Raw genomic sequence first — 22,929 nt, forward strand, 5'->3', positions numbered from 1 at the left:
TGAGATGCAAGAGTCAGCCATGATCCTGTGACAGCAGATCCAGTTGGTTTGGCAGGGGGCCAGGAAGGATCACTGACAAACTTGATAGTGTCCTAAACCAGAGCTGGCAAGGCCATGCCAGGGCGATCATGATAATCTCTGCCCTGTCCCTCTTGATTTTTGCTAGGACCTTGCTGATGAGCAGAATTGGAAGGAACGCATACATCAGATTTCCTGCCCATGGCAAGAGGAAGGCATCGGAGAGGGAGCCCTTGCCCAGACCCCATCCAGAGCAAAACCTGTGGCACCTTCTGTTCTGCCTGGTGATGAAGAAATCCACTTGGTGAGTTCCCCACCTCTGGAAGATCATGCCAGCTATAGCTGGGTCGAGCACCCATTCGTGGTGAGAGGAGAAGTCCCTGCTGAGGTGATCTGCCAGCATGTTCTTGGCCCCCAGAAGGTGACACTTCTAGATGGATTCCATGGTCGATGCATACGTCCCAGAGATGGAGTGCCTCTTGGCAAAGGGCCGAGGATCACGCTCCGCCTTGCCTGTTGATGTAGAACATCGAGGCTGTGTTGTCTGTGAGGACTGACCACTCTGCCCAACAGGTGAGGTAGGAAGACCGTGCATCCTCTGTGCACCGCGCTGAGCTCTTTGATGTTTATGCGTAGTGTTGTTTCCTCGGGGACCATATACCTTGGGTCTGGAGGGTGCCAAGGTGCACCCTCACCCCATCCCAGGTCCGAGGCATCTGAAACCAACTCAACTGAGTGCGGAATGCTGACAAAGGCAACTCCTTCCAGGAATCTCCTGGGGTCGGTCCACCATCATAGTGAGGTAAGTACCATCGTGGGGATGGTAGCGATCTTCTCCAGGTGGTCCTTGGACTAGGAGTAGACTGTCACTAGCCATTGCTGCAAGGGTTACATCCGGAGCCTGGTATGGCACACCACATATGCACATGCCACCATGTGATCTAGTATGCACAGGCAAACCCTGACTGTGGTCAGGGGAAACGCAGACTTCCGCAATGAGGTCTGTCAGTACCCTGAATCTCTCTAGCGGCAGGAACATCCTGGCACAGGACAAGTCGAGCACCGCTTCGCTGAACTCTATCCTCTGTACCAGAACTAACATGGATTTGTCATCCTTCACCAACAGGCCAAGGCAACGGCACATGGCTAGCAGCACCATGATGTCTCCTTGGACCTGGAGTTGCCCTTCACGAGCCAATCATCGAGGTACTGGTAGATCTGGATACCCCGATGTCTGAGGAAAAGCACCACCACTGACATGCACTTAGTAAATATCTGTGATGCTGTTGGTAGGCCAAATGGGAGGACTGCAAACCGATAGTGGTTGAGACCTACCATGAACCAGAGGAAGCATCTCTGTCCCTCAAAGATGGTGATGTGGAAGTATGCATCTTTCAGATCGAGGGCGGCATACCAATCTCCTGGATCCAGGGAGGGGATGATGGAAGCCAGGGAGACCATATGAAACTTCAGTTTCGCTAAGTAGAAGTTCAAGCCCCACAGATCTAAGGTGGTCTGTGGCCCATACATGCCTTTTGGGATTAAAAAGTACCGGGAATAGAACCCCTTGTTCCTGTACTTCACAGGAACTACCTCCACCGCACCCATCTGTAGTAGACCCTCTACCTCCTGTACAAGAAGATACTCGCGAGAGGGGTCCCTGAAGAGGGATGGGAAGGGTGGATCGGAAGGTGGGGTAAAAAGTAACTGAAGGGTGTAACCCTGAGCCACCATATTGAGGACCCATAGGTCTGATGTTATAGACGCCCATGCAGGCAGGAAGCAAGAAAGGCAGTTGGAAAACAGAGGGGAGGAAGTATCCAGGGAACAGTCTGGTAGGTCACCCTCAGGTGTACCCTCAAAACAGGCACTTGCCTGTCTGCTTACTCCAGGTCGAGCCAGTCTGGGATGTAGCGGGGGGTTGTAGTCCCTGGATCTTTTGTGGGGAGGCTCCGAGTGAGGGTGGCTTCTCTGGACCTGAGGCTGCTGTGGTGTAAGCCGCTTGCAGGCAAGGCCGAGGACATACAGGCCCAATGTTTTTAGGCTCATATGGGAATCTTTCAGGGCACGGAGCTTAATGTCCATCTGTTCTGCGAACAAGGCATGCCTGTCGAAATGGAGGTCTTACATTGACTGCTGAGCCTCCAAAGAAAGACCAGAGAGGAGCACCTAGGAAGCCCTGCGCAACGAGATGGCCAGTGCTACTGTGGGTGGCGGTGTCCGTAGCGTCTGATGCCACCTGGAGAGCTGCTCTGGCTGCAGTCGAGCCCTCATCCAAGATCACCCGGAATTCCTTCCTAGAAGCCTCAAAAAGGACGCTCTCAAACTTGGTCATGGTCTGTCACATATTAAAATCATAGCAGCCTAGGAAGGCCTCATGGTTGGCCACCTGCAACTGTAGACTGGAGGATGAATAAACTTTATGCCCAAACAAGTCCAGTCTCCTTGAGTCTTTATTCTTAGGGGTAGCCCCCAGTTGATCCTTCCCCTGTGGTTGACCACCTCTACCACTAGGGAATTGGGAGCAGGGTGGGTATAAAAGGTACTCATGGCCTTTGGATGGCATAAAGTACTTGCGCTTTGCCCTCTAGGAGATCGGAGGCAAGGAGGAGGGGGTTTGAGAGGGCATCTGTCATTTTAGCTACTCTCTCATGTAGGGGCAAAGCTACCCTGGCTGGAGCCATGGGACAGAGAACATTAAAGAGAGAGTCTGCAGGTTCCTGTAACTCCTCCACCTGGAGGCTCAGGTTGGTGACAACCCTCTTCAGCAGCTCCTGATGCACCTTAGCATCATCCTGGGGCACTGGTGGAGGGGGCCCTACTATGGCCTCGTCTGGCAACAATGAGGAGGAAGCCGGTACCAAGGTGTCCTCCACAACCATAGGTGGTTTGGCGGCTTGCTTGCCCACTTCCTTCTGTGCCTGCAACTGAGGCCTCTTGGGCTGGAGGAGGGCAGGAGAGGGCAGTAGCCAATCTCTCTGAAGCACTGGGTACCAAGCGGGCAGCCTGAGAGTGCTGAGTGAACCCCCATGGGTTCCATGAGTACCAATGTGCCGGCCACGGAGTCTGAGGCCACAGGCCTGGCTGCAGTGCCACCAACATAATCTTCACTGTCCCATCGTTAAAGAACCTTGCTCTGAACCTGAGCCAGAGCCCAAGTGGTCGCTCCCCTGTGACCAAGATGGGGCTGATTGGTGGCTCTGTCCTGATCGGTACTGGTCGCCCCTCCTGGAGTTGGATCTGGCTGACCTCGACAAGCATCTAGATCGGGACCTTGGTGCTTGGTAGATCCACAACAGCTCTGGGCCAGCGATCTATGCCTCACGCTTAACGAGCTGTACCAGGATGTGAAATGTGATTGGGAACTAGAGTGGGCTTGGTGTCATGAAGATGTAGCCGCACGTGGTGATGCCGCCTTGGGGGATTGGTGACAGTCCAGGGAATGGTACCGTTGGTCCCTTGACCTGTCCCTGGAGCCATACCAGTGCTGCAAAGATTCCAGGTGCTGACTCCGAAACTCCTACCGGGATGGGGGGTGGGGGCGTTTACCTCCAGAGGTCTGCACCCAGCTACTGGCGAGCCATGCCTAGAGCCTCTCTGCCCTTCTCTTGTGTCCGGATACTGGATGAGGCTATGAAGCTTCTGCCTATCATGGTCAGAAGCATGTCGGCTTTGAGAGGACGTCCACTGCCGAGACGTCCCCCGCAATGTGGAGCACTGCCGGAAAGGTGGAGACTGTAGTGGTCCCAGCTCAGGTTTACCCTGGGACTGGGACCCTGCAGGGGCCACAGCGGGCGGCACCGGGAGGAACATAAGGTCTTGCGCTGCTTGGAGGGCCTCTGGCATGGATGGCACCCGGAGCTGACAAGGACCTCCCCCACGATCCAGGGTAGCCAACGGGGAGCGGGCTGGGCTACACTACTCAACCTGAGCTGGGGCCCAGGATCCGCAAGGGGGTGAAGAGATGCCTGAGACAGGGCCTTGCTCCACCCTAGACTTTTCCTTTCCCTTGCAGCAAACTGGAGACCTTCCTTGCCCTGTCTTCCTGGGCTTTTTGGCTGGAGCCACGGAAGGAGACCGGTGCTGGCTCATAGACGGTATCAGTGGGGCGCTGTGCACTGAGGTCACAGTACTCGGCACCGAACAGGAGCACTGCTCTGGCACTGGGGTAAGGGCAGACTCCAACAGGAGCACCTTCAAACCAATGTCACGCTCCTCCTTCGTCCTGGGCTTGAAGAACTTGCAGATTTTGCAGTTATCATTAATGTGACCTTCGCCCAAGCACCGTAAACAACTATTATGTGGATTGTTAATGGGCATGGGCCTTTTACAGCCATCACAGGGTTTAAAGCCTGGGAACTAGGGCATGCCTCATCCCGAGGCAAAGTCCCTTTAGGGACCTACTATGTCTCTAACTTAAATAGGGTGAACTAAATTAGAGAAAACGATATACTGTTAATATTTTCAAGAGGCAAAAGAGTTCAAACGAACAAAAATCAACAGCTTTAGCTAAAACAGCACTAGTTCCGTGCACCATCACTGGCAGAAAGAAGGAACTGAGGGTGGAGGGGTGCCAGCGGCACCCTATATGCCACAGCATACATGCACCACTCTAGGGGGTGCCAGCCTGTCCCCTGCAGATACTGCTGAGGGAAAAAACTTCCAGCACCAGTGCACATGGCGAGCACACACACCTAAGTTGAATGGACATGAGCAATCACTCGAAGAAGAATGTTATGTTCTAGTGAATGAAGAATGCTCAGAAACAGGTATTTTACCTTAGCTTTATACATTGTGACTTACCTTACTGTCTCAATAACAGGGGCTAGAAACAGATCAAACATCCAGTGTCTCCCCTTTAAATATGATTAGTTAAAATGCATTGAGGAAACTGGCAAATAGTGTTTAAGGAAAGAATCAACCCATCTAAGATTTGTTACCCTGAGTGGTACATTTCAGCACTTAAAATCTATTTAGTGTATAGTTTACCTTTGATAAGCATTTGTTGCCTGCTTTGTCAGTTGCAGATGTTCATTCAAATAACCCAGCATCGTGAAAGCAGATACATCATTTTGAATTCTTTCTGAAAGACCAGAAATGGCCATACTCTCACACAACGAGCAGTGAAAAATATCAGGGACATACGGTGAAACATATTACAGCAAGATATATTTTTCAAAGCAACTTGATGAGTTCAAGCTATCAGGTGCTCACTGAGGTCATTGGGAGTCACTTTAGCACCCTTCACAACAACACACGGAAAAAAACCCACCCCATCTTCAGGCTAGTTCAAGAGAAGATTTTAGTTCATATGGCAGTGTATTGCCCACAAGAACAAGTTCCATTTGACCAAATAGTATATTATTTTAAAATTTCTCAAACTGATACAAATTATTTATTTATTTGTTTTTTAAAGAGAATGACATCTGAAGAGGTTCAACTTTTTACAGACTTTAGCAAAATATAAATTGAATATCAAGGTTTTAGCTTCAGTTGTACTTCTTTGAAGTCATGTCTATTAAAATGAAATGAGAAGTATCAACTTGAAACTTCAAGTTCAATGCTAGCAGTTCTCCTTTGAACCCTCTTTCAATATCTTGTATAAATGAATCCCACTAGAAAAGATTAGGATTCTGTAGTTAGAGTCTCAAAGTTTTATACTGTATGAAAAATTTACCTCAATATTAAGCTACAAAATTGGACATATTCTTGTCAACAGCACAAGTTCAGTAGTCAAAGTGAGTGTATTACTGGTAACATTCAAGGACAAGTCATGCAAGGCCTTGATCCTACATTCCTTACTCATCTCTTCAGGGAGATTCTTTCTTGAGTAAAGACAGCCAGAAAGAATTCCATCATATTGGGGTCATATTTTCATTAGGCATAAATTTAACACAAAACAAAGATACACACAATACATTTTGGTTGTCTGCTTCATTACTCAGAAGAGCCTCCCCAACCACAAGATTTCATGACAAGCTCAATTCTGGCAGAAGTGATTAAGTAATAGCTAAGACATATTCATGCTGAATATGCTTTTCAAACTTTTGACAGATATGAAATAAAGTATTTTAACTTTAAGATGTTACCTACCTGTGTATTTACTCAAAACCACATGCGCTGCTGGAATAGCATTCATTTGAACAATGTTGTACCGATACAGCTCTGTTTCTCTGTTGGTTTTATCTTGCAGCGTTGAGCATACCCAATGAGCATAGCCTTTTGCTCCCTCAGTCTCAAAAACAAAACAAAACAAAACATCACCACACAAGCAGGCATCATTAACTGCTCCACCAACAATACGCAAAAAAAGAAATATTTCTGTTCTATAGTACACTAGTCTTCAATGAAGAGTGGTTAGGTGTAACATCAGGTCAGCATTTTCCTTTTACTACTTAACAATTGTGTTTTAGGTTACTGCAACTCCAATTATAATTCTTCTTTTGAATATAAATATAAAAAAGTTTTACCCATTCACAGCAGACAAATTATAAAAGGGACAAAAGCCGCCATCATCATTCATGTCCATTCTTTTCTAGCACATAAGTAAAGTTTGCCTGTGCAGGACACAGCACTTTCTTGGAGGACTGGTCCAAGACTGAGGAACCAACTCCTACAGGAACTAAACTAAACTAAACACCAGTGCAAACCTCACCACCCTCTACTCCTAATGCAAGGCACAGTTCTACCTGGTCTTCTCTCATATAAACACACAGTGTATATATTAAACAATTCTCCCAGTGGAGAGAGGATGAGAGAAAGAATGAGCCACATATGACAATTGCTTAAAGCGCTATAGGAAGGTGCTCAGATACTACAGTGATGAGAGTGGTATAAAAACCTGTATCAAGTAGAATATAAAACATGAGAGGTAAGGGGAATTTGAAACAGGCCTCCAACATTTTGACTTCAGTAAGTTAAAATATGAACTTTTATCACTTGTCTTTCCTTAGTATGAAAAAGGCCAGTTGTTCAGAACCTCCTAATGAGAGGACTGTTCAAATACTTACATGCATACTGAGTTCAGTGGTGTGCCTAAAGAGATCCATAGTTTCATAGCTGCCTACAGCCTCTGCAATAAGAGCCTACAGACAAGTTTAAAAGAAAAAGTTACTTGATTAGGTACTGTAAGCAGATAAGAGTTTCCTAATCATTATTCCCACTTAAAGGCTCTTCTTGAGAGCCAAGAATTGCCAAGTACATAACAAATGACCACAAAAATCTCATAAGCACCTAATGTAGGGCATTTTTACTGTAAAAAATTCCCAGAGACATCTTTGTGGAACCCCCCAAATACTCAAGAATGGTAATATCTACTGCTACAAGAATAAAAAAATCACTATTAAAGAGTGTGTAAACTTAGATGAAGGAATGGAACAGATTGCTGCATTTGAAATACCTATAGAGTGAAACAAAGAACTTTTACATTGCAAGTCCTTCACAGCAAGGATTCTCTTTATATAGCACCCATCACAATGGGACCCCAATCCTGATCTGGACTTTGGCACGCAGCAATAATATAAATCTTTACCACTTCTCTCAACAGTTCAGTTTCACTTATGCATGATTAGCAGGGAAACAAGGAAAGGTTACAGAGGGCACCTGTAGCGATGGGAAGGGAACAACAGGACAAAGAGAGAACAGGGTTGGGAATGTCTCTACAGCCACACGCATTCCTCCTTTCCTTTTACACTCCTGGAGTCTCAAGTGGCAACCATGATAGTGAAGCCAATTTTTCTCCTAAAGTCTTTCTTTATGGACCACAAATGGGAACGATGGGAGCAATAGCCCATTCTCTTATTGTTTTGTTCACCAACTAGGCTTAATATCTGACACTAATTGTGGTTCAATGATATCCAGTTTTACACTTTTTTTTCTTCTTAAATCAGGCATTATCTCAACACAGTGCTACTATCTGTAGGCTTTTTTGTTTGGACTAATTCACTCTGTTTTGCCTTTGCATCCCCACACCCCCAATCAACATTTATGATGACATCTTATGACCTTCCCCCCACTTCTTATAGTTGAGCTCACAATTAGGGTACACTTGTAGGCCCAATTATCACAATCACAACCACCCTCATGACAGTAACATGCAGATGACTATAGAGGCCTCTTTGCCATCGCTGCTCCTGCAAGATGGCAAATGGAGACTTAAATTTATATCTTAATACACAATGCAGTGGTAGCAAATTAACGTTCAATGTGGGAAAGCTACCACTATTACGAGAATTTTACATTTTCTGACTTTAAATTACTGATTGTAATGCTACACAAGCAAGTTTTCTTTTTCTCTCCCACTCTTCTTAGGAGCAGTACCATTGACATCAATGACAGTATTTGTATAACCAAAGGGTACTGCCAAAGGGTGCAGGATTTGACCCATAAGCACTACTTATGTTTAGCAGCATTATGGATTGACTGTTGCCAATTGAGCAGGTGACTGGGGGATACCAGTGCTCCATCATGATCTCTTGATACGGCTGCCAGGGTGTATTAATAGTTGAGAAGGTTTCTTTGGTCAGAATGTCCAGGGGAAAAAAGCTACACAGCACTGAAAACAGTACTCTGTCATTAACCATTATATAAATAATCATCATCTATCATTAGCCAATTTCACTATACTGCTCCTTCAAGAGTAAGTAACAGGCTATAAAAATAAGTAATGAAAAAAATTGATAATGAACACAGCTCCCATAATAGACATGAAAACTTTGTGGAAACTTTAGAGAAAGCCAAAGTAAGTAATAGGAAGGTCTATGCGGTCTTTTTCTGTTTCAAGGAGACACATACAAAAATGTAAATGGAGACTTAATTTTAAGCACACGCTTAAATCCTAGCGAAATGCTTTGTTATGTCGGTGCCAAAATTTTATATACCTTGTTAAAACCTATGAAAGATATTGACACCTTACCTGTCCAATCCAGCACATTAAGTAAGATGGCTCAAGGGACTGAGCTACTTTGAAGGCTTCATGAGCTTGCTGTAAAAGCACATAAGAGATCAGGTAAGTTACAGTGAGTCATTTGGCACCATAAGTGAAAAACCTGCTGTTCTAGTTACTGAAATACAGAAATAATGGTGTAACTATTTATATGGGACAGAAATCAAGTCACTAAAAGTATTCAGTGTGGCATACAGAACAGCAGTAGAATACCCATATAAAGTATTTCAGTACCACATCATGCTTTAACAATAGGAACATTCACCTCCCTCCTCCCGCAAGACCCCTCCTACTCCCATGTAATCAACAGTTATATCTGCTATTGAGGAAAAAATGCAAACTGCTAGAAATACTGAAGTTTCTCCCCTTCATAAAAAAATATGTAGCTAGCTTAGTTCTGGAAGCGTTCATTCTTTGAATCCACATTTTGCTTTGAACTATGTGTAATCTCAGCATTCCCATCATAAAAATCAGATTCTGAGCATTAAAGAGCTTTGCAACAAGTTTTGAAAGCTTCAGTAATTACTAATCCATTTTTAAAGAAATCAGTTTCTCACACCGCAAATTTTAAAAAAATAAAATAAAAACAGTGATCAGTTTCAGTTCTGCAACTGGGATTTTGACTGCCTCTTTCTAAACTATGCTCTGGTCCAGTCAAATTTCCTCAAATAAGTCTAAATAAATTTTAATTTTAATTTAAAAGTACTCTTATTATTCTAGCTCTCCCCTGAGCAGAAACAACAATTAAATTTTTGGCAAGCAGAATTTGTATGGTGGATTGCAGTTTTTGTCCCTTAAAACTGCATACAGTATAATATTGATTTCATTAAACTGTCTGAAAAACCAAACCTGTGCTAGTTACCAGAATACTTCAATTATTTTTCCTAATGGAAATCACTTGTTTCAAACAGTATTTAATAAACCTCAATTCAAGTATGTGATTTTGCCTGTAACTGCTTAATGGTACAGCAGATTTAATTTTATAAACTGGCAATACTTTTACCTTAAACAGGAGGGTGTGCTTTGCTGTTAAAAAGCATTCTAGAATTGCATTAAAGAAACATCTTTTCAAAAAGCCATCATCTGAGGAGGAATATTTACCTGAATGTTTTCAGTTGCTAAGTACAAAACCCCCAAGTTGGTCCAGGCAACAACATTCTACACAAAACAAATAAATACAAAAATTAAAGCCAGTTTATTACTGTATTCAAAAACAATTTCATAAAAAGAATCTTGAGTTCCCATTTCAAACAGACAGTAGCTGCCTACAGCACTTACTATTTGTTCAGCTTGAACAGATTTGATGAATGAATGTTGAGCAAGAGCATAATTCCCAACACCTGAAAAACAGGAGATTAGATGTAACTGAATTTTATAAACAAAAGCAGCCAAGCTGCGCTCTAAATTAGCTACACAGAATTTTAGAGACTTACCACTGCAACAGGCAACCACACCAAGTGCATTCCAATAGAGATGGTTTTTACTATCAAGCCTCACGGCTTTTTTGAGACACTGGAACGAAGAGAATTAACTGTGAGTTGTTACAGCACATTAGATTTTAACCATTGTTGTTTTGTCACAGTTTTAGGTTACACTGAGCACAAAGTGATCCTGAAAGTGACAGTGTTTTAAAAAGTGTCAATGAAGATGGCAGAAAGACAGGCAATACCTGTAAAGATTTCTCTAACAGTTCACTGATCTCATTTGTGTCACTATTGGCTGCTGTTAGGTGCTGTGCTTGACGATAGTAGTTTATTCCAAGATCACACCATGTGTTGGGTGAGGACATCAGTTTTAACGCTCTGCCATAACACCTACAGAAACATGAATCACAGAACTGTTTTATCCCCACTCATTCCACTTAAAAGTTAAACCACTGAAGTCTGCCTTCAGAGGTGCTTTGAAGTAGAGGCAGACAAAAATGGTCACTAACAAACAGGTGTGGAAAAAAGTGTCAGAGCCTTTATGCTGAATTCAGGCTAGTATTCTGGGGCAAGGTTTTTAAGTTAGACAGCTGTCTGAAATTGTTCTGGGGTTATGAATTCCGGGGGGGGGGGGGGGGGGGGGGAAAAAAAAAAAAAAAAAAAAAAAAAAAAAAAAAAAAAAGAGTCCTAAGAAAATTGATTGGGGGCAAAGCAAAGGGTGTGATGGTCAAAGGGTGCATAATTCATTTATCAAAAAGTTCTGCAATTTATTCCATGCATATCACTTCCACATATGTATGCTGGATGCATATTGATTTAGTATTTGAAATTTTTAGTCTTCCAATCTTTTTAGTCTAGAACATTTAAGATTTAGTAGACTTTTTATGGTGAAGCATCTCATAATGATTGTTACCTTCCTCCCAAACTGAGGAGCTCACTTTTCTTCAGCATTTGTTTGCCTTTATTCTGACCAAGAAGGGATCCTAGAACTTTAACATTCACTCTGGATGATGAAATGACATGCACAATAGTACATGCATCCCCAAGTAGTTTCCAAAGGCAAGATACGTCAGGACGATGCTTTGTTGCTCTGCAAAATAAAGGTATTAATTTAAATAAGTTATTTAAGGTACAGCAGTCCTCTCCCTTTTTCAGAAAGGGAGTTTATTCTGATATTGATGTGAAGTTTAAATGAACACGAATTGTTTGAGCAACAAAGTTTGATACAAGTCTTTCCTTTCTGCCCCTCCAAAGAACGCGTAAAAAATAAAAAGACATACATACTTAGAGCAAGAACAAGTTAAAACCTGTCACTTTCCATTTCCTCTCTAATCCATCACAACTAAAAAAGTGAATGTACCTAGTTTGCAATAACAAAATGACAAGGAAACACTAAGAATTACCTCAATTCTGAGCTTCCCCAGAATAGCTGGTCTTCAATGTATCCTTGGGTTGCTTTCTACCATTCAAAAGCATGGACTGAACCTCTGAAGAGCAGCCCAACTCAAGGCCAGAGGACCACTGAGGAGATCTGGTGAAGAGGGTGCTTTGTGATCCTCAATCAAGCTGTCAAAATCATTCAGAGGAAGGTGCAAGACTGACAGGTTACCATAGAAGAGGCTCCCTTCCTTTGAGGTCTGAATCTTTTTCTAGGAGGCTCCACAGGACTTGAATAAGCCTGGTACATTTAGAACTGAAAGGGTCAAAAATGTTGAGCTGTCTGATTTGCAAAAATGTTTTTGTGCCAGATACATAAATCCCAAGCAACCAGAGCATCATCCTGGATTGACGGATTAGGCCCAGGTGTCAGTGACACCAGTTGAAGAGCTTAAGTCCTTCAAAAGGGAAGGTCTTCAAAACAGTATTCTGAACTTTCCTGAAGAGCCCAGAAGATTACAGCATACCCATGGTTGCTACTGACCACGAGGCCATGTCAGCTGCATCAAGAAAGGCCTGCAGAGAAGTTTTAGTTATAAACTGACCCTCTGAAATGAGGGCTTGAAATTGTTCTGTTGGTTCTTGAGACAGATGATTGAACTTGGCAAAATATGATTTCTACAATTATTCTATTAAGACCTGATAAGTTTGCCACCCAAAATTGAAAAGCAACAGACAAATAGCTCTTCCATTCAAGAAGTTCTGAACTCTTGGACTCCCTGTCTGAGTGGGTGGGCTTGGAGCGAGCTTGGCAGTGTCTGCTGTTAACTGCATCCACCACCAAGGATTTGGAGGATGGGCTGAAGGGGAGTGCAAAAAACATTCCAGTCTCCTAGCTGGAATGTAATATTTATTTGTCCATTTGCACAACGTTGACAAATCCCACATATTATGGGCTGGTGACAATCATGCCTCATTAACAGGCAAGGCAACCTTGCCCTAGGGGGTGGAAAGCAGAATGTCCACCAAAGAACGTTAGTCTCCTAAATTTCCCCCAGTGGAATTTGGAGGGATTCAGCCAGTCATTTCATTAGGTCCTGAAAGGCCCTGCAGTTGTCAGCATAGGAGGATGGTGGTGGCAGTAGCAGCATCATTGCCTCATTGGTGGAGGAGGATTACTACTTATATGATGTGGGTGTATTGTCCTCAGCGGCTGCCTCCCATTCCAGAGTCTCCTCCTGGACAGGGAGAAGTAGTACTGGTTGCTGAACTTGTGGGACCAGAGGCTTCTGTGGGACCTGGGGTTCTCTAAACAAGGTCTCTTAGAGGAGAGTACCATATAAAACAGGTCCCTATAAGGAGCCCAAGAATTCCAGTAGGTCCACTGTGGTGGTAGGTTAGGAGAGGGCAAGGTTGGTCCTACCAGGAGTGCTGGGAGCATCCACTGGGCTCTGGTATGTCCTCCTCACGAAATAGCTCCAAAGATATGGGAGTGAGGTAGAGCCCAGCTCAAAATCCTCAGTGTCTGAGGAATTATCTCCCATGTCCAGTGGAAGGGCTCTGATCATCAGTACTGGAAGCAGTACCTGAGGTCAAGGTGGCACTGGAGATCAGGATCCCACTACACAGTGAAGAGAGTTGGTCACCAGCAGGTGTTGCAGCTCCAGGGAATGACACCCTTTCCCTCAGGGAGCCAGAGGCCGGTCTGATTGCTCCATATGGCTATGAGTACTGATGTCTGAGATAGCTTTTCCAGAATTCTTAGCCTTAGAGGAATCATGGTTCCTGGAGGTTTCTGCTGCCTCTCCCAGAGATGGCACTTCTCACTCCTGTTTACTGGAAGACCTCTGGGAACAGGAGGTCTTTTTGGGCCATATTAATGCTTCAGTAGTGAAGTCCACAGGAGCCTCAGCAACACCCATGATGGAACATGAAGTCTCCCTGAATCTAGCTCAAAGAAGTGACTTATCCCTTCTTCTAGAGTCTCTCTGTGAAATGGGGCTCTCTTCTTCGAATGCACTGTTTCTGAAGCTGCCTCTGGAGCTCTGGACGTCACTGTCGCAGCCTCAGAGGATGAGGCTGATATATGGGGGTAAGGTGGGGGGGGTTTGGACACAGAGGGCTTCAGGGGGCACTTCAGTAAGAAGAGCTTCAATCTATCCTCCCTCAGTTTGCAAGATCTGCTTTTGAACCTCATGCAGACCTTGCACTTTGATGGGAGTGTGACTCTCCAAAGCACTTGAGGCAGCTGAAGTCCTGTCACTGAGGGGGGAAGGCCTTTGGCAAGTCTGATGGGGTTTGAAACTCATGGCCTTCGACATAACCCAAACAGGGAGTACTGCAAACAACAACAAAGCTTGGGAGAGGGGAACGCTCCCAAAAGCATAACTATGGCTAAAAAGGAAAAATAATAACCTCCCCGCAAGTACAAATACTTCTAGAGAAACAGCAGACACCACAGAGCTCCATCTGGAGACAAAAGCGGTTGAGAAGGAATTGGAGTGACTGTGGGTCCGCCCTTCCCTATATACCCCGGCACCAAATTGCACACCGTGCAGGTTTGGACCCATGGACACTGCTAATAAAAGTCTCCAACCAAGAGTACACAGATACTTGGATCCTACAGTGGAACACCCACAGGAACAACATTGGGGTTATGTAATTTATTGTTGTTTTCTATAGGGCAAAAATGAAGAGACAGACAAGAAACAGTGAGTGGCATATGGAGGAGGTAAACTGACCATATATTGTCATTTAGAAAGCAGCAAAACCACAGGTGAAGTTTACCAGCAACAGAGTCACTGGAGTAAGCGGAAGAACTTGTGAAAATTCCTTATGAGTGCCTCCTACACAAAGAACAACACTGGGAGTCTACTCCCATAGCTACTTCAGGGACAGTGTGAGTAAGGCAGAAGAGTCATCCAGCTAGAGGAAGACAAGCTCAAGCACTCCTAACAGACTTAGACTGTATTACAAAGCAGTCTTGCTTTGACCCAGTATGAGCAGGAAAGAATTAAGTTCTACTAAAATAAGGGCTTATCTACATAGTGGTGGAATGCACTCTGTGGGTGTGTGATTTCTAAAGCACCCCAATATGCTGGGCTGTGTAGACTGTGCAGGTGTGCATTAATGTAGTGCTGGCTGAAACACTATCATGTTAAAGCGCACTAGGGAAGCTTTAGTATACATTAGAAGGGTCTAAACAGACCAATTAATGCACAAGTTAGTGCACTTTAGAAATTACAGCCTTGTAGAGCACATTAGCTCACCCTGCAGATAAGCCCTACATTCTCTTTACTTTCCCTCTTCTAGATCATGCCAAATAACTATATGACTCTCCACATCTACAAGTGCATAGAATACACCCTGCTATTGAATGACATATACTGCTGGCAGGCAGGCAAAGATGGGATGTTTTACAGAGTCTTCTACTGGGAGATCACCTCTACCCCCAAAAAATAGCCTTCTATGTCAGCTTCATGAAAAGAAACAAGATTAGATGTTGTGACATCTAGAAATTTAAGGTCATAAATAAAGAGATGGAAAAGGCAACAGGAGTGGGCTCTTTTCCCGTTAAAAGTTCTGACTGATGATGTTAGGGCTCAAATTTAGACTATGATGTGAAAGGTCACATAACCAAGCTAAATCTGTTTATTAATCCAAGATTAATCAACACAGTATAGAAAGGAAAGGGTTGATACTTTACTAATCTGGAGAACAAACTTGCAGCAGTTATATCTCCACTCCGTTCCACTCATACTTATACCCCTCATTACAATAAAGAGAGAAAACTCCACATATTCCATCATTTCATTATGTACCTTATCTTTTTGCATCTGCTTTTCAAGGCTCTTGTTCCCCACAATAACAGGGGCTGCAAGTGCCTTAAAACCCTGAAGTAGCTCATGGGCCCAACCAAGGAACTTCAGATGAGGCCTTCTTTAGGACGCGCATAGGCTGCATGTGCATGGGCCACAAGAGGTCTTGACTGAGATGGGGGAACAAATCAGTGTAGCATAAGAAAGAGTGATAGGAAGAAGAGAAAGTACTCCATAGACAACAGCTTGTATAAAAGAGTAATTTCAGATTGTATTTTAATTAATCTTTTGAATGTAGCTTTTTATTCCACAGGTACAGTCACCTGGGCTCCTGAACTGTTTTTTTTGCGTTATGTGTATAGGTGAAATTCTAGCTCCTTGAATTTAGTGAGAAGTTTTGCCATTTTCCTCAGCGTGCCCAGGTTTTAAGGTATGGTCTTTAACAAAATGGTTAAGAGTAGTTTCAACAGTAATCTGTAGGTAATGTATTAGTTTCGTTAAAAATGAACTACAGATGAAAAATTTAGCTCTCCCATAAGAATTTCTGCTGTAGCCTCCAGTATGCCTCAAAATTAGAAGTGAGAATGTAGCATGAAGAACGTGGAGTTTGTTGATGTACAGGAGACTTAAATGACCTTGCTGTTTTTATTTTTAAATCCTACACTGCGGGAGTAAATGTCGAAACAAGAGCTATGTAAATCTCCATTATTCCAAAAAACCCAATCCCAAATAATCTCTCACACTCTTTTTAACAAGAGGCTCCACATCATATCCGATTCTTTCCTGGGAGCAGGGAGGGGTTGTTTCAGACAAAAAGTCTGCAATCACAATGTATGATTTAATGAAAGACAAATTTAAGTCTGTTCAGTTTAAGAGATAAGACCACGTTTCACCAATATCGCTCTGATCTGAACAGTATATTACACAAGGCAAAGCACCCTCAGTTTGGAGTACTGGAGCAGTGAAAACTGAAAGGACCATAGTAAAAGACTGGGGGTAGGCCCACACAAAGGGACCAAAAAACCCACCTCCCACCCCCAATTTTAGTAGTGATTACATTTCCACACTGACATCCTTGCAGGACACGGGGGAGAACTTTGTTGCTTTTTAATCAGTCTTTTCACACTATGACAAGAACAGATTTAGAAACAACCTATAAATTATTAAAATTTTCTAATCACTTCATCTGGTCTGAATACAAAATGCATCATTCATGCTATTTCATAAAAATACAAAATAAAATTTCATGCTAGATTAATTTACTACGATTTTTTTTTATCCCAAAGGATCTTAATTAAGACTTGAACATGAAGTACTAACCGTGTAAAATATTCAAGTGCTTGTTCTACATAATCTAGAACTCTCCCATCAAGATAGTCTGCAAGAGCAGCCCGTGCCATCATGAGATAGCACTCACCCAGACCTGAAAGAAAATTAAACGGTTACTCTGTGAGCAAGAGAGTGACTTGAAGAGAAGCTTGAAGAACTTTATATAGTTAAACTCAAAAACCCAAGTATTATGGCACAAAGAACATTCAGCAGGTCAAAGAAGGATAACTAAGGGGTAGCATGCTCTGTAGCTTCTGTAGGCCTAGCTTACTGCACACAGAAGGAGCTCCTGGCATCCCTCCATTCCATTGCACAAAGTCCCTGTGTACCTTCCATATCCCTGTATTTCAGGGATTCCTTGAACTCCCCCTAGTCACCCACTATACTAAGGTCCTCGATTTCCACCTGCCAGGGATTGTGCCCCCCTCCCATTTGCCATCCCATGGCAAGGGCTGTGTACATGCCCCCATTCCCTCCCCAAGATTACTAATTGACAAATCATTCAGGGAATCATGTTAAATTCCAATGAGAGGATGTGCAAAGATGAAATGGGATATGATTATGCTGGGATCAGTTTGATCTACAGACCACTGCAGAGGTGCTTGAAGCTGTGCTTCTGCTTAACAGTAGATGGGCTCCGAGTCTCCCCTTTTGGTTTTCTAATTTTTCTCTAAAATCTATAGGGTTCCAGCCACTGATGCCCAGAACATTCCCTGAATTTTTGAAATTGATTGGATATGGTGCTCAAAAGTTATCGCATTACATGAGAAACGGCGACAAGCTGAGTGTAAGGCATTTGCATGTTTGGCTGGCAATAACACACTCATCTTTGCAGGGCTACAGAAGGCCCTCTTGCTCATGTTAGAAAGTAAGCTGCTACCTGCCCTGGAAGAATATGAACTGGAAAATTACAGATACACACAAAACACCCAACTAGTTTAAAATTAGACTGTTTAAAACTTCAGGCTTGTTTTTAAATGTCCATTTAGCTAGAACACCTGGGAGGAAGCCTTTTTGCTAAGAATCCAGCCATTCCTACCCTTTAACTTATGGGCAATAAAAAACTCACAATCCACATTCCAGCTATCAAAGTTCTCCTCCAACTTGCTTTCAAAAAACAAAAAACAGAGTTTGAAATTCCTCATATTTTCAGAGGAAAATACAAAGATTTTTTTTAAAATGAAAAGCACACAGTCAGGTTTTAATATATAAAAGCAAAAAGACCAGGCACAAACCACCTCTTCCTCCTCTCCTTGAAATGCAGTGATTTTTGTTTAGGATTAAACACAAGTGGTGGTGGAGGGAGGGAAGAAGTGAGGAGAAAGGTGTGTTTTAATCAGGGCTGTTGATTAATCATAGTTAACTTATATGATTAACTCAAAAAAATTAATTGCGATTAATCACAATTTTAATTCCACTGTTCAACAATGGAATACCAATTTAAATGTATTAACTATTTTGGATGTTTTTCGAGGTTTTCATATATATTGTATTCTGGGTTGTAATTAAAATCAAAGTGTATATTATTTTTTATTACAAATATTTGCATTGTAAAAATGATAAAATAGTATTTTTTAATTCACCTCATACAACTACAGGAGTGCAAACTGTTGAGAAAAGTGCAAGTGAAATTTATAAATGTACAATTTTTTTTGTTACATAACTGCACTCAAAAACAAAACAATGTAAAACTTCAGAGCCTACCAATCCACTCAGTCCTACTTCCTGTTAAGGCAATCGCTAAGACAAACAAATTTGTTTAAATTTACCGGAGATAATGCTGCCCTCTTTTTGTTTACAGTCTCACTAGAAAGTGAGAACAGGCATTTGTATGGAACTTTTGTAGCTGGCATTGCAAGGTATTTACGTGGCAGATATGCTAAACATCCGTATGTCTCTTCACGCTTCGGTCATCATTCCAGAGGACATGTTTCCATGCTGAGAATGCTCGTTAAAAAATGTGTGTTAATTAAATCTGTGACTAAACTCCTTGGGGGAGAACTGTATGCCCTCCTCTGTTTAACCCACATTCTGCCATATATTTCATGCTATAGCAGTTTCGGATGATGACCCAGCACATGTTGTCAACAAACTTCTTTGTCTGAGCGACTGGCTGAATAAGAAGTAGGACTGAGTGGACTTTCAGGCTCTACAATTTTACCTTGTTTTATTTTTGAATGCAATTATTTTTTTGTACACAATTCTACATTTGTAAGTTCAACTTTCATGATAAAGAGATTGCACTATAGTTCTTGTATTAGGTGAATTGAAAAATACAACTTCTTTTGTTTTTTTACAGTGCAAATACTTGTAATCAAAAAGAAATATAAACGGAGCACTGTATACTTTGTATTGTGTTGTAATTGAAATCAATATATTTGGAAGTATAGAAAACATCCAAAAATATTTAAATAAATGTTATTCTAATATTGTTTAATCGCACTATTATTTTTTAATCACGTGACTGATTAATTTTTTTAATCATTTGACAGACCTAGTTTTAATTCTAAGCTTTAATCCCACCTACCAAATGGAGAATCTTTTAGGCTTACCTGCTAGGGCTCAAGAATATTCACCATTTTAACTTTTTGTCCGCTAGTGCCCAGTGAGTGCTGCTTACTGGGCAAAGTTATTTTTCCTCTCTATACAGTACAAGCATTTCCTGATCTAGAATTTGGTGCTTCAATTTCAATCTTACACTAAGTTAACAATCCATCTTTATTACCTTTGAGTGCAGGTACATATTCTTTTGACTTCTTTAAGATTTGTTGGTATTCAGCTATAGCGTCTTTATATTTTCCTAGAATCTGCTCAATTGATGCAGCCTTGTAAATACTGTATATCGATTCAGGATTCAGCTCACTGGCCTTCATAAAGGACTTCAGTGCTGTTGTATATCCACCTCTGCTCAGGTATGCCTCTCCTAGAGACTCCCAACAGTTGGAGTCCTTTGGATCTGCCCTTAGAGCTGCCTGCAAGCTGAACATGTCAGGAAACAAAAGAAAGTTACCCAAATTCAAATAAAGTAGACCATTAGTTAATTTAAAATACAAAATCTCTGCCTTGCATAAATGTAATGATATAGTTTTAGGTTTTTCTTATGTAATTTTCATCCTCCTATAGCACATTACACAATGTAATAAATTTCCAAGTTTTGGCTCATGATCCTATGGAGACAAAGTTTTATAAATGATCTCAATGAAATCTGATTTCTGACTACCGCTCTCAAGGGTAAATTCTTCTGTAAAAAGGAGAAGAGTAGACAAAATGACTTTATAGTATTTGCTGCAGCATCAACTGCAATAAGCCAAATCTCTTAATAGGGAGATTTGCTTTGTTATTTACACTGTCTTTGACCTAAGTAGATTTTAGAGATTAAGCTGTTTGACTAGGACTGTGGGGCTAACAGCTTAACTCAATTACTAGTTTTCTTACTCAGCCACTGCTTGGGAGTGCTGACTGGCTCTCAGGTAGTAAAGTCCACGACGAAGCCAGGCCCACTTTGCTGTACCAGCACTTGCTCTTTCAGTTACTGCAGTCAAGATTGCCAAAGCAGTCTCCTAATAAAACCCCAAAATATCAGATTAGATACATTTACATGTACATGCAATATAAAGAGAACACATCATTGTTTGGGATTTGCATTTGTCTAACAAATACTACTCAAGTATTGAGACGCAGGTCAGTTACTTTAACAGAGAAAACAAAAAAGCCTATATTTCTCCAGAATCACTTTCATATCAGATATTAGTTATGGACTCTTGTCTGGGACATGTTTTAGTTACGTTATTTCTTTCACAAGGTGAATAATGAGACTGAATTGCATCTTAAACTTTTGTTCACCCCTCTTTTATCAGATCTCTTAAAGTAAGGCAGACAGAGGATGGGGAGGGGGGAAGAGATGGTAGGAGAATTATAGAAAGCTTTCTATCAGCTGACCTTACCACAATAGAAAGGTTACTACCGAGGCAAGGAACAATTTGTCTCCTTTCTCCATGGACTCTGCTAGCCATTGCTGCTTTTTAGTCCATTTTTGTCTGTTGTAGACCTACACAAACATGGGTCATTCAAAAGTTCCACCGAAAATTCTAGCAGCTATGCAAACCCTACAGTCCAAATTTGATTTGTTTGAATCTCAGTTGAGTCTTGTCTGATCAGAAGCATTAGCCTGAAGACTGACCTCTAGTTGTTGAGGGGGGTGAGAAAAAGAGGGGGAGAACCATTAAAGATCTAGAAGACAAGATGAAACACTCACTTTGAACCTGTGCGTAAATTAATCTATGACATAAGATGGTAATGCTTTTGTACATTAGAAAACTGAGCATTTAATAAGAACATTAGACTCTTTAAAGTGCATGAGTTATTCAAAAGACTGCAGTTCACTGAAGTCCCATATCAAACCTGACTCTAGTATATATTCTAAAGACAGTTTATTTTTCAGACGTCTTCCTATTAACAGTTTCATTCACCTCAACTAGATCTGGCAGATAACTATGACAACTCCTGGCTACTGGGGGGTGGTGGAAATATTACCACCGTTATTAAAAGATCTTTATTTTCTCTACGATGAGCAGAACTACTGAAAGCCATAGTTACTGGCTCTATAGCTGAGTTCCTAACACTAAGCTTCCAGACTTCCATATTGTTTTGGTAAAACTATTAAGAGTGGGGTTCTGCCTTTTTTTTTTTTTTAAATAGGCTACAAGAGTTGACACAGGTGGGCCAAGAAGTTCATCTAAAAGAAATATTCTGGGGAGGATGTTTTGGATTGTTTGACTGAGTAGTTTGTATGGCTGACATGAGGTTTTCATGTTTGCCAATTAACCCTCCCACCCCCAAAATCATGCTAATTCTGGTGCTCAGAAATATTATGTCAAATTTTCTCCCCCGAAAAAGTTTAATCAATATTTGTAAGTGGAGAAGTCAAGCAGGCCTGAAGCTTGAACATTACTAAACAATGAAAAAGAGACCAAGTGTCCAGTCTCAAAACTCTATGTATTTTGAAGACAAGAAAATCTGTTCTTCTACAAGTCACTTCAAATAAATGCTCAAAAAAATGGATATACAATACCGTGTCTCCAAGTTCCACACTTAAGTCTACAGCTGCTGCTCCAGCTTCTCCATCTGTTCTATCTAGTTCAAAAGCCTTTTTATAGCAGCCACGAGCTCTGCTTTTGTCTCCAGCTACATCTCTGTAGTAATGACCTAAATAGCAGAAGACGCTTCCCATGTAGCTGTCCAATTTTGCAGCCTATGAACAGGCACATCAATGGAAAAGAATATGGTGCATTTTGAAGCATAATTATAAATACACAAGAATGAGTCCATTGATATATAAATATTTACACAATAGAGGCCATATCGAACCAAAGACATAAGTTACTTGTGAATTTCTCGTGTAATATTAAAGCTAAGCAGAATTTTAAAACAAAAAAATACTCAGTTGTTTCACAGGAGTTTACTGAGGGTGAGAAATATGCCAAATGCTTGTGAATACTGCATATCAGACAAAACAAGTTGTGAAGGGAACATTACAATCCACTTTAATAAGCATTTAGAGTGTTACAACAGTAAGTTAAAAATACTGTCATTTTTCTAGCACTACGCTTGTAGTTTTGCTGCATTACATCATGCAGAACTTCAAGCTGATTTATTTTGTTATGTACTAAAGTTTAAACAACCTTAACAATGGAAACTTTAAGTATTTGCTATTGTTTAGGTCTGAAAGGCCACAACCCACACAGCAGAGTGACAGTTCTGTAGTGATCAAAGAAAAAGACCAACATACATAAATTATTAAAAGCATCATTTTCATATTGTCCAGCATACAGCACAGAGATCAGACTGGAGACAGTAGATGAGGATGCCATTTTTTCACTCTGGAGTCTATAAATGTTCTTTTCCCAGCCAGAGTGAGAAAAAGAAATACCCCTATATACAGAGGGTAAAAGGTTGTAAAAAACAACAACCAAACAAAAAAAAAAAAAGCAAGCCCTAAAACACAAAAAACAAGTCTGTT

The 22,929-nt window shown here is 41.8% G+C and overlaps 1 protein-coding gene across 7 annotated transcripts in view; it reads right to left on the reverse strand.

Annotated features, from left to right (window-relative positions):
* Window positions 1-22,929, reverse strand: part of SKIC3 (SKI3 subunit of superkiller complex) — a 77,997-nt gene that overhangs the window by 29,723 nt on the left and 25,345 nt on the right. For all 7 annotated transcript variants that reach the window (XM_032798698.2, XM_032798697.2, XM_032798703.1 and 4 more), the window contains 13 exons: window positions 21,982-22,161; window positions 20,346-20,470; window positions 19,636-19,889; window positions 16,902-17,004; window positions 11,300-11,476; window positions 10,632-10,776; window positions 10,396-10,474; window positions 10,241-10,302; window positions 10,064-10,120; window positions 8,933-9,001; window positions 7,029-7,103; window positions 6,112-6,253; window positions 5,008-5,101 (listed from right to left, as the gene is read on the reverse strand). In XM_032798698.2, coding sequence (XP_032654589.2) covers window positions 5,008-5,101; window positions 6,112-6,253; window positions 7,029-7,103; window positions 8,933-9,001; window positions 10,064-10,120; window positions 10,241-10,302; window positions 10,396-10,474; window positions 10,632-10,776; window positions 11,300-11,476; window positions 16,902-17,004; window positions 19,636-19,889; window positions 20,346-20,470; window positions 21,982-22,161 — 1,562 coding nt within the window. The remainder of the gene's footprint in view (window positions 1-5,007; window positions 5,102-6,111; window positions 6,254-7,028; window positions 7,104-8,932; window positions 9,002-10,063; window positions 10,121-10,240; window positions 10,303-10,395; window positions 10,475-10,631; window positions 10,777-11,299; window positions 11,477-16,901; window positions 17,005-19,635; window positions 19,890-20,345; window positions 20,471-21,981; window positions 22,162-22,929) is intronic.

The sequence above is a fragment of the Chelonoidis abingdonii genome, chromosome 6, assembly GCF_003597395.2.
Source record: "Chelonoidis abingdonii isolate Lonesome George chromosome 6, CheloAbing_2.0, whole genome shotgun sequence".
Classification (NCBI taxonomy): Eukaryota; Metazoa; Chordata; order Testudines; family Testudinidae; genus Chelonoidis; species Chelonoidis abingdonii.